Below are 11,806 nucleotides of genomic sequence, written 5' to 3' on the forward strand. Positions count from 1 at the left end.
ATTTTTTTGTATTTACTATATGATTACGAGGTGCTGTTTATATATTCAGCTCTGGGATTATGCCGTGCACCACAGTTCATCAATCCCTCTGTCAGTGGAGCAACTCCCAGCAGTTTTGATTCAATCAAAGATGATAATGTTGATTCTCTTATATCATCCTTCAATTTAAATATCACAAGGAGTTATGATTTCTTAGACTAAGAGCAATTTCCCGGGTTATCAGTGTGCCATCTGGTCCATGCTTACTCAAGTTAGTCAGAACATGTGAAAAATCCAAATGTTGACTTCATTCAATTGTCTTTAAATATCCAATCAAAACAGTCCTTCAGACAGTCAAGGCTTTCATAATTAAATACCTCATTGTTATTGTGATGAATTTGTGAATGAAGCCTGTAATTTAAATTTCGGGCCAATGTGAGTGATAATCCTTATGGATTATTAAGATTCTCTGCATATTATTAAGAGCAGTAAGTGTTTGTAATGGTGTGCAGTCACAGTGTGATGGTAGATGATGAAGGTAAAGGCCATATGCATCAGTCATGCACAGTAATGTTGTGAGGATATAACCGCAAGGAGTTTGACCTTTAAATCTTTTCTTCATTGCTCTTTGGCATTTCAGAAATGGAAAATGTGATGGCGGGCCTCACACTTATTTGATGAACATACTTTAGCAAAAAGAAAAGATATCTTATAACATAGGTCTGCAAGCTGCTGTACCTTCTTCTTCTGGCACATGCTGCAAAGGGCAGGTGTGTCTGTCAAGGGAAGAGATCTGTAGCCTAATTTAAGAGCAGAAGTGGCCTACCATAATCAATCCGGATTAAATAACCTACTGTGCAAAAGACTTAGGCGCTAATTTTTTTTTTAGCTGAATTTGGTCTTAGATGTTATTTGTGTTCTGCAGTCTCAGTAAAATGCTCTTTAGTAGCCTAATTTATTTTATAGCCTATCTATACACTTTTCATGTCATTGCTTTTGAAAGAACCTTCGCTTTACAGATTATTTTATTTAGGCTAATTATTTTTATTTTTGCCTAATACTTTTGCACAGTAGCCTACCAACCCTGGTAGCCTACTGTCTGTATGCTTGGCCTTTAGCTATAAGGAGGAGGCTTTTGACAATAACGCAACGGTTTTAGGACCCAGGATCTTTCGGCGGAAGAAGCTGCGCAGTCTCCATCATCATTCCTCTTCCAAGCTCCGCGATGATGCTCCATGTCATCCGAGACAACATAATAGGCCTGTTATTCTGTTTTAGTATGTTAGTCAGCGGACAATTGGAGGACTCTAAATTGGCCGAAAAATCATATGTTTTCTTGCAGAATCAGAATTTAGGTAAGACTTGATTATGTAAACAAGTGCCAGGGTGCGCCGGATGAGTGCTGAAAATAGGTGTTTGACATCAGAACTGTTTTATGCAGGATAAAAAAAAATAGTCAAATAATGTCTGTTAATGTTCTGTTTAATCGACCCTATTTTGTTTGTTTGTGTGCGCGTGTTCCAGTTAGCCTGGTGAGCGTCCTCTCTGTGCTGCTGGTGGTGATGATCATCATGGCTGTCTGTGTTTACAAACCGCTGCCTCGGCGGTGAAGCTGCCCAGCAGAGACACACCCTGGACCAGCTGACCCCCAGCTTCAGGACCACTGGACCCCCACTGCTCTCAGCTCAGACCGAGGAAAGCCAAGCTCATCAACCTGCCACACTGAAGAGACACTGCATAATTAGGGACTGTTTTATTGGTTAGCCAAAAAAAATCTCGTTTATTGAAGAATTATTTTCTTTTGTGTGTATTCATTATGGTATTATACATTTTTTGTATGCATAGGCCTCAAAATCAAATGTTATGCAGTAGGCCTGCTATCTTATTTGTGGTTTATCTTGAAAGTGGCATTTTGTTATTTAAATAACTCTTGACTTTTAAGTGCCTATGTTTTTTCATGCAGTATGTTAAGTTTTAACTCCTCATTGTTGTGTGGTAAACATAGCCTAATAGCATCAATTAAAAAATGAACACAAGCAATCTTTTCCTGGTCTTTGTTACTCATTTGCAATATATTATGATCACACTGCCATGGAATTTGAAATGTAGGTTGCCAACAAGATTAAAAAAAAATCTCCAATGGATATTGTTGGCTCCAAGAAAGTAATAGCCTACTTTTTAATCCTATTTACTAATCTAATTGTGACTTGTCGTTTTATGGAATAGTTTTTTTAAATTGATTGGATTATGTGACACATAATCAAATCTAAAGGGAATTTGTAAATAGGCCTGTTCAGTTTGCTCTTACAGGCATTTTGTCTGTGGCTACTTAGCCCTATTGAAGGAAAACGTGTCAATAAGCCTCAGGCCGATCCACACAAAAAGGCAAAACTATGAATACGAGCAGAGAGAAATCTTCCCTTCATCTACAGCCATGGAAACGGCGGGATGAGGGCTCCTATGCTAGGTGAAAGCAGTGGAAACAAACAGGTCACTGACCCCTTTAACAAAGCAAACCAAATGTTGCCCTTTGTGTCCAAATGTGAAAAGCTCAGCTCATCATCCATTTACCGAATTGTGCTAAAATAATCTGTCAGCCTATATGAGCAAAGAAACAACAAAATACTAAATATGCAATGTAATTTCAGAGGGGGATTTTAGCTTGTGCATTTTTTTTACTTTTTAAGTCCCGTCATGAAAATTGACATATCCACATTTGGACTTTTAATACATGCAGCTAGCTAAGCAAACACAATAATATATACTCTATTTTTAGAACTTATCCCACCTACCCGGAACCAGTGTATATTTGTACACAATCCAATTGGATTACAGCATACTTTGATTATGTGCTATCCATTAGCGTTGCAAAGGCTGAGGGGATATGATTGTGACTATATTTAGCAGCTAACAAACGTAAAATCCATTCACACACTGTAGATAAATGATCTTCTAAACCTTAACTTGAATGAGTGACCTGGAAATGTAAAGGAACCTAATTGCTTTGGATATGAACACATTTAGCTCATTCGATGTTAAGCATGCAAAAACCACAAGTTTGTTTCCATTTTATATGCATTTCTATAAAGCACATAAACCAAATCAAATTTAGTACACATGGAAATAAAGTGCTTTTATTTAAGAAATAACATTTTGAATCAACCACATTTTCTTAAAATGTTAACATGTTACAAAAAAAAACTTTGCAGCTAGCAAACGATGCATTATAAACTGTTCCCTGTTGATCTAACCATAGCTAGCCTTGGTAAAGTAGACTGTTTTGCAGTTTGGCAATTTGATCATTATGATTAGTTGTTTCTGAGCTGAAGCCACTGAAACCCAGACAAAGCAATGCAGAGAGACCTATGATGGGAGTGGTTGGTTATCATTGAAATCAACTGTAGTGGTTAATGCATTTTATTCAGCATCACCCCCATCACCTTGTTTTGTAGATAGGAAACTTAATAAATTCTGTTAGACTTTAGAAATGTGGTCTGAATGGCACAGCACAGAACAGTCAGAACCACTCTCACCAAACAAGCTTCATCAGAGAAAAGGAACTGGGACCTGCATCAAAAACAATCCGGTATAGCGGGCCGGGCATGCTTGAGCTTTGATTCTATAGTCTATACCAGTGTTTCCCAAAGTCTGGGTCGGGATCCACAGGTGGATCACAGGGGATATTATTTGGGTCACCAAAAACATTTGCAACATTTCCTCCACAGTATTTTATTTAAACTGTGTATGTTTTACTGAGAGGGGAAAAAAACAATTACACAATTAGACAGCTTGTTAACCATCTAAATGCATTTATTCGGTCTCATACTCTCATTTATAAAGTATTTAACGTACCTATTCAAGATCATAAGGTGATGCGGAACTGACAATACAAATGGTTCATTTATTCACACATTTGCTCTTCTCGTTTTATATTTAAGGCCTGTTGTGAACTGTGTCATGGTGGTTTGTCATTTTTAAAAAGTGGGGCCCCAGAAAAAAAGTTTGGGAACCACTGGTCTATACGGTCTTTCATTCAGCTCAGAGGTCTATAGTTGTTTGTGGCTATAGGCTGAAGGATCACCCTTAGAAATGTGGTGATTTTGAGGTCTTGCTTGAGAAGAAGAAAAAAATCTTACCACTGAATGGACCAGTTCTAATAATCTATGCAACGCCGGTTGTCTGACCACTTCTAAATGGCATGACTGCTATATCCACAGGAAGGCAGGCAGAATGCTTTCTGCTATTGGTTCTTTGAACTGAGGTGATAATGGTTGATGTTGCAGTGAGAGTTGGCCCATAAAAAAAATGCATCCTCCCGAACCAAACAAGCAGTGGCCATGTTCAACAAAAATCAGCTTTCTGCCTAAGGAAAATTTAAGCAATTGACTTTTTTTTGTGCAGCAAAGATTTCACCATGCAGCTGATTTACAATACATGTTCTCTCACAGTAACATGCTTTCATCACCCATCTGAATATTGTACATTCACACAGTACAAGAAACTTGTTTTGCATTCACCTATGAATCTGCTGCTAGCCGGTTTTGACTGAATGGAACCGCAAATAATGAAATAACATAGGTCTATATGCAAAGGGGTGATACCGTCTTGCACAAAAGAAACATTACATAAATTACCAGACTACTATTTTCAATGTTTTTACAATTAAGAAACCTAATTCCAAAGTGAAGAGAGTGTGGAAAAGTGGAACCCTGAGATATCCAATCATTCACCATGACCCTCCGCAAAGCGACTGTGGGAAAACTACATCGAGCCACCTCCAGTAGTCAAACCTTTATGTTACAGAACCTCAATTACACAGATTTAACCTCACTCCTGTGTGATCAACACTGTTATGTTGCAGCTATGACTCAACTGGGGAAGGAAGGGGGGGAGAGGCAAAAAAGAAGAAGGGAAAAAAAAGTCCATGGATGGCTTGAGGATAGATACGCGTTTATGGATTATGTGGAGATAGAAATATATAAAGGAGTATGTTCTTACCAAAAAAATAAGCTTTTGGAAAATATTGAATACCGACAGTTTGATATGGCCTGTGCAATTTATGACAATCATGTTACAGAAGAAATGTGAGGTTGCATAGATGACTACAGTGGTTGGGAAGGTGAATTGAGGTGTGGTAGTTGCTGCTTTTGGATCTGGAAAAACTGGATTGCGAGGCATGGCCTCAACCCCATATTCCCTCTTACTCCTTTTACTTCTCTGTGAGTGATAGCTGCAATATCCTGTCGAGTTCTTCTTCCTCCTGCTTCCTCCTATGCTCTTCTTCCTCCTGAGCTCGCGCCGAGAGCTCCATGGCCAGGCGAAGATCTGAGTCAGGGCTCGAGGCTGAGACAGAGCTTGCAGGACTGGATGTGTCTCCATATTCCACTAGCACCCCCTCTGGGATACTCCTAGAATGACAGGGAAAGACATCATTTCCAGTGGCTTCTCTACAATATATACACCATCACCTGAGTTCATAACCTTCAACACAGATTAGTGTGAGAAACTCTCTTGCACCCCCCCAACCTTCGCTCTCACTTGTAAAACAAAGACTTTTCCCTTCCTTTGACTGCATGTAATTGCTATGCCAACAGTCTGAGCCCATGTTCCTACCTGTCACTCTGGCTACTGGGCATGGCATCAGTGAATTCCTCATCTGCATCGTCCGAGGTGGTCTCCTGTAATGATACAAACCGGTAGATGACTTGAAAGAACAGAGGAGGAACGTCAGGAACTGACAGTGATACTGTAACATCCACTGCTGTGAGGGAGCTAATGCTATCCTATGATTGTTGGCGTCTGACCTGTCCTGGGCCTCTGCCAGACTCCAGAAGACTCTGGTGGATGGCATACTGCAAAAGTTCCTCGTCGTTGTTGGATATGTGTGTGTGGCGGCTGCCGCCTCGATGGCGGTAGTGGACAGGCACCTCAAACACTGAAGGACACACCTGGAATGGAGGGGGTGCTGGATGGATGAAAAGCAAAGGAACAGTAATTAGCTATAGCACATAGGATTGTTTTGCAACATTACGTAGGGTCCATGCAAATTCTATATTCAGTGCTCAGAAACTGGCTGCATTCCTAGTAGGAATCCTACCAGCAGCCTCTCCATCATCTGTGGATGTCGGTGTGGCTGCGGGTGTGGCTGTAGGTGTGGCCGCGGGTGTGGCTGTAGGTGTGGCCGCGGGTGTGGCTGTAGGTGTGGCCGCGGGTGTGGCTGTAGGTGTGGCTGCAGGTGTGGCTGCAGGCGTGGCCACAGGTGTAGCCGCGGGTGTGTTCACTTGCTCTTCTGTACTGCATTTATTGACGTTACCAAAGGTAATTCTGGCATTGAGCACATGAAACAGTGGAATCTCTGTGAGAGAAAAGAACCAATAGTAGATTAGACTTTAAGACAGACTTCAAAGGGCGAATGAAGGTCTTGTATTACACACTGAACATGTGGTCTGTGTAAAAAATCCAGACTAGTTTTGTGACATTCCTGTTCTGAGGAATTCCACGCACCTATTTTAACAGGAAACCCCGGAGGAAATTTCAGGGTCACAAAGTCTCGCAGCCGCGCAAAATGGGAACTGGTCCGGGCCATAAGGTCAATAATGGGAGTGACCTGCTCCACCAGGGAAAGCGGGTGTTCCTCACTCATCCACAGTGTGCCCTTGAACCTGTGTACAACAAAGAAAAACAACACATTGCTCATATGTGTACAGTACACACATAAATATAATTTCCCAATACTGAACCCAGTGGCACACAGCTATCAAAAATGAAGTATTAGGTGCCGTGTCCACAGAAAGTTTTTTCATGGCGGAGTGCTTTGGATATCAAAGATATGACTGCCAGACACACAGCGCACAGACAGTTCGCAGCCAACGTTAGCTAGCTAGCATAACAAGGTAGCAAGCTAACACCAACTCAACAAGATAATACAATTAATAGGCCAATTCTCATCCAGAACCCCAAAAAAAGCTGAGATATCTCTCCTAGGCTTTGCTTTTAACGTCTTAGTCCTGCCTCTTCCTCGATTTTGATCGGTTGAAAAAGGCGACATTGATGAGCAGCGCTCTTCTACAGAAGCTGAACTGTTTTCTACTTGGGATGCCCAGAGCGCTCCACCAAAAAATGCTAGCCACTGAGAGCACTGAAACGCCAGGCACGGTTCTGGGAAGGACTGCTCCAAGCATGTCTTTACCATAGAAATGAATTGCAGAAAGGGGCTGGGAGCTCAAAAAAACATTTTGTGTGCAGACACAGCACCTAATGTGGTTTAATGCAGTTTTTCTTACTTCTGTGTTCGGATGGTCAGCTCAATAGGTCGGCCAATGTCTCGATTCCCCAAGTCAAAGTCTGGATCAAAATATTCCTCTGGAGTGATGGCAGTGGGATTGGTGGCAGTTGCATACTCCAGAGTAAGGTCCTAATCAAGACAACAAAGTCAAGCATTCATATCATATCAAATCAAATCAACTGTCTTGTGGGACCAAAATGCCACATGTAGTTACTAACTGCATGTCTTACCCCCTGTGCACTGATGTGCTGCTCCACAGTCCCCAGAAGAGACTCGAGGACGTTCCTCTCACCTATGAACAAAGAGTCTAACTTCAGTACTGTCAACCAATCTCACTCAATCCAGATGTGCTACTCATGTGTGCGTGTGTGTGTGTGTGTGTGTGTGTGTGTGTGTGTGCGTGCGTGTGGGGCGGGGGGAGTTACCAGCATTACCGTGCAGTTTTACACATACTTTTTATCCTGGCCTTTTCCTCATCTGTAAGATGCTCTGTCCTTGTCCTGATTACCACATTCACATTGTTCACACTGAATACCTGAGAAAAAAATCAGTATGTAACATCATACAATGTTAAAAATACATTGTAGTATTTAAAGTAGCAAATCTTGTCCCAAACAAAAACATTATATAATTTTAGGAACCTTTGCTTCGAATCCATTGACAACTTCAGTTTTGTCAGTCCTCCAACCCCATATCCCAGACTTGTTCCTGTGGAAAACAGTACCGGTAGTTGTGAAAAAAATGTTGACTTTATGCTATGAGATCCTGATCCTGAGATCCTGATTTAGGCTATGATCCTGAAGGAAACCTTTCAAATACAATGTGAAAAACAATATTAAATAAGTCCTGGACCCCATTCCTCATACATGGATAACTCAGGCGCTGAATACGTTTGTTGACAATTTGATGGACTGTAAGCCTGGAATTTTCGGTTCAAAATAAAAAAAACAGCCTTAGGTTGTGTGTCCACTGTCCATATAGTGTTTGTCAGCGTATTTTTGGTGTGGAAAAAGTGCTGTCTGGAGAAAGCGAGGAGAAATAAAAGCGGATAATGCCTGCTGCTAGCTTACCAGTTTACCAGTGAGTCGCACTAACCACCTGGTGCTACATAACGTAACGTTAGTACTTGTAGCAGTACTAACAATACAGTGTGGTAAAACAATTGTAAATGGCCTACTTATGCTTTCTCATTTTAGAGGCTTTGGCAGTGTTGCATTCCACAGTTAATATGTGTTTTCAGATAAGATCTGTTCTTTATAGCTTTCAGTTATTAACTCATGCTCAGGTTACGTAAAAAGGTGTTTAGCCTTGATGCTGTGCCAGCCAACTGTGTGATTATTGATCATGGTTTCCACTCTGCACTCATGCTCCACCCCCCCCCCCCCCAAAAAACAGACACGTAATTATTCAAGATAACTACAAACAAGTTTGACAAATCAACCTGCAACCTACATTTGAGGAACACAGTTAGCTGGATGCAGATTTACAAGATAATTTGACACAGCTGGTATCATATTAACCTGGGTTAATTAAACAACGTATAAGGAATGGGGTCTAGGTCAACTTCTCGCTATTAATATCCAGGGTGACACGTAATTGCTAGGTTGTAGGCCTATGCAACATTGACTCACTTGTGTGCACCAAGCTTGTCTGACAGACAGCTTTTGAGTCAATGGAAATACTCTCACTCTGGGTGAGCTGATGGTTGTACAGGTGTGAAAACGTCCTGAGCGCTGTTAGCTATGCTGAAATGCTGCCACTGTGCAATTGGGTCTTGACTAATCAGAAGAAGCCGTCGGAAGTATGTTGTTAGAAAGAGGTGAATAGAGAAAGATGGGACTCTTTACCTCTCAAAAGCAATATCCTTGGTGTCCAAGTAGGTGTTGACAATCGAAGTAGTCAACCTTTTGGCAATCTCCTGTTCAGCTGGCTGCATTGAATCTAGTGTGACATCCTCAATCTCCTGGGATATGTTGAAGCGTTCAGTGTCCACCACTTCCTCATCATGGTTCACCTCCATCAACTCTGTACATGTATCTATAAAAAACATAAACAATAAGTCAGCGACAAACTCCATCATTTTACACAAACAGCTGTGAGAATGACACGAAGAGCTCCAATATGTACCGTCTCCTCTGAAGATGTAGCTTCGACGCCCTCGGATCCAGGTCATGTTCTCAAAGCCCAGGAGAGTGGCATCTACTCGCAAACTGGCACCACTTTTCCAAATGCGACAAACATCACTTGGACAAACCCGGGATACAAGAGGGACTGTGAAGCAACAGCATATGAATGTCCCAAGATGGAAAAAACAAACATCCACACATGAACACAAATAATGTTTCACCTCCAAGAGGCAAGTATGTAGTTTTTCCTGTATGACCTGACAAACTCTCTTGGTAGGCGAAGATTATTTATTTGGTGTGGACTGTGGACAGTAAAGCATATGGTACTGCATTACAAAACATATGTTGATACTTTTTTCTTCAGTAATGAATATGATCACTAAAATATTCCATGTGAATAAGGCCACTAGTACACACTCGCCACCTACTTTGCCTATCCATAGAAAACAAGAAAAGACAGAGCTTACTCCAACTGGTGAACTCCCATTTCATTTCCATATAGAAATCTGGAGACTGAGGATAAAAATGAAAACAGGGCAGTTAGTGTCTTGTACTTGTTTTACAGGCACAGGCAGAGGTAGAAGACAAGACAGGGGAGAAATCTGTGAAGCAAAACCTCTCGGATCTTGGACAGCAGCTCCGGCACTCCTCCTAGTGCTGTAGAAGCTTTGAGGTAGTCTCTGCGCTGAAGCACCAGCTGAACCATCTCTGGGTCTCCAGTGCTGACCGCCTCCTGCAGTACTGCACACAGGCACAGACAGATGTAAACATACCGCTAAACCTTTTAAGCCAACAGTATTTGCTCTCCCTAAATCGCAAATGTCCATTAGGAAACCTCAATACTGATGGTACCAAACAACGAAAGCAATACTGTTTCACTGCACTGCAGTCGGAAGAGACAAGTGGATATGCATTTTTACAAGACATCCCATTTGGATGATGTGTAGGTTAATGTGGGAAGGGCTTACTCAGCCCACAAAACCAGTAAAAGCATGTCATTGATTAGCCACGACACGCAACTCTAAGTGGATTCTCCTTTAGAGTTGCGCACGGCTTGCCCTTCTCTGTGGAAGTCAGACCCAAAGCAAGCTCGACTGGCTTCAAACAGGCACGAATCACAAAGACAAAAGCACTCACACGTAGCCACGGGGGTCTTCCCTCATAAAGGACTGGCAACGGTGTTTGTTAACTTTCAGTTTACGAGTACGATGCTTATTTGTGTAGCCGGAAACGGTATCTTTCCCTTTTCAGAGACTCTTCTTCTGGGGGCGTGGCCGCGTTTCAACTGCACAGCAGCGACATGCCCCCAGAAGAAGAGTCTCTGAAAAGGGAAAGATACCGTTTGTGATTCGTGCATGTTTGAAGCCAGTCGAGCTTGCTTTGGGTCTGACTTCCACGGAGAAGGGCAAGCCGTGCGCAACTCTAAAGGAGAATCCATTTAGAGTTGCGTGTCGCGGCTAGTCATTGATGTGCAAGACAAGTACAGGAAACATTAACACAATAGCATTCCTCATCTGTCGGGGAGAAACTACACGCCTAACCTGTCCAATTGTTGCCATTTTCCTTAGTGACTTGGGCGCCATGTCTAAGAAGGACTCTCACTGACTCCAGGTGGCCAAGGGACACAGCCAGGTGGAGAGGTGTCCTCCCTCTGGGATCCACGGCCTCTATGTCATTCTGAGAAAAGCAAGCAGAAAGAGAAACTGATTTTTAGTGGCGAAATGATATTTACCCACCTCTTTTAGACGTACAGATCTTTTAATTTGACACTGCATGGTTGAGAATGACAAACTCTTTATATCCAAGTACGCTGACATAACTCCTGTCTCGTCTCCACAAGAGTCATACTCTGTAGGTTAACATTTTAAACACCATTGTGTTGGTGCTACTACGAAGCATCTGTCAATCGCCTACCTACACTATGCCGCTTGGCTTCATCTAGCTAGGTAACGTTAGCTGAGTCAAGTAACGTTAGTACTACTACTAGATAGGTCAGCCACATGTTTAATTTTTGCACGAACCTGTGGTAACGTTACACCGTCCTCCAATTTCCTGTAATCATTCTCCCACACTGAGGAATGCAATGGAAACGTCACCGTCAAATCTTCGCTAACCGTGGACATCGTCCTCTTTGTGGAGCCTCTCAGTACGTTACGTTAGCCAGCTTATAATTACAGCCATGTGAAAAGCTGCGCTACATCCTAGTTGTGCCCAAACGTATGATGGATATAAATAATTCCCTCGTTATTTGACAATGATAATGCCAAAATGTGGTAGCCGTTCGCCAACTTTTCCTCAAAGCTCCCCAAAATAAAACTTTTGAACAAGGAAGTGTCTGCCCGGACCGGAAGTTTTGAGAACAGACGTCAGACGGGCGGGGCGGGGGCCTGTCGATATCGTACTGAGACAAACGGCG

General features: G+C 42.1%; 1 protein-coding gene across 1 annotated transcript; it reads right to left on the minus strand.

The window, feature by feature from the left end:
• Positions 1-3,099: 3,099 nt before the first annotated feature.
• Positions 3,100-11,700, minus strand: ankrd13a (ankyrin repeat domain 13A). Its single transcript, XM_083643828.1, has 15 exons — positions 11,412-11,700; positions 10,932-11,067; positions 10,007-10,131; positions 9,858-9,903; positions 9,392-9,535; positions 9,112-9,301; positions 7,906-7,972; positions 7,718-7,799; positions 7,495-7,556; positions 7,263-7,393; positions 6,484-6,641; positions 6,077-6,334; positions 5,784-5,944; positions 5,593-5,657; positions 3,100-5,387 (listed from the first exon to the last, which is right to left on the minus strand). Exons 1-15 carry the CDS (start codon positions 11,511-11,513, stop codon positions 5,189-5,191), a joined length of 1,926 nt encoding a protein of 641 aa, XP_083499954.1. The 5' UTR covers positions 11,514-11,700; the 3' UTR covers positions 3,100-5,188.
• Positions 11,701-11,806: the final 106 nt, after the last annotated feature.

This window comes from Poromitra crassiceps (assembly GCF_964638095.1).
Source record: "Poromitra crassiceps genome assembly, chromosome: 10".
NCBI classification, from domain to species: Eukaryota; Metazoa; Chordata; class Actinopteri; order Beryciformes; family Melamphaidae; genus Poromitra; species Poromitra crassiceps.

Bases quoted from the DNA above. Each gene is read 5' to 3' on its own strand.
- ankrd13a (XM_083643828.1), bottom strand. From the start codon at position 11,513: ATGTCCACGGTTAGCGAAGATTTGACGGTGACGTTTCCATTGCATTCC. The intron at 10,132-10,931 runs GTTAGGCGTGTA...GCCTGTGTGCAG, and splicing joins AAATGGCAACAATTGGACAG to TACTGCAGGAGGCGGTCAGC. The intron at 9,536-9,857 runs GTAAGCTCTGTC...GTTGCTTCACAG, and splicing joins ATGGGAGTTCACCAGTTGGA to TCCCTCTTGTATCCCGGGTT.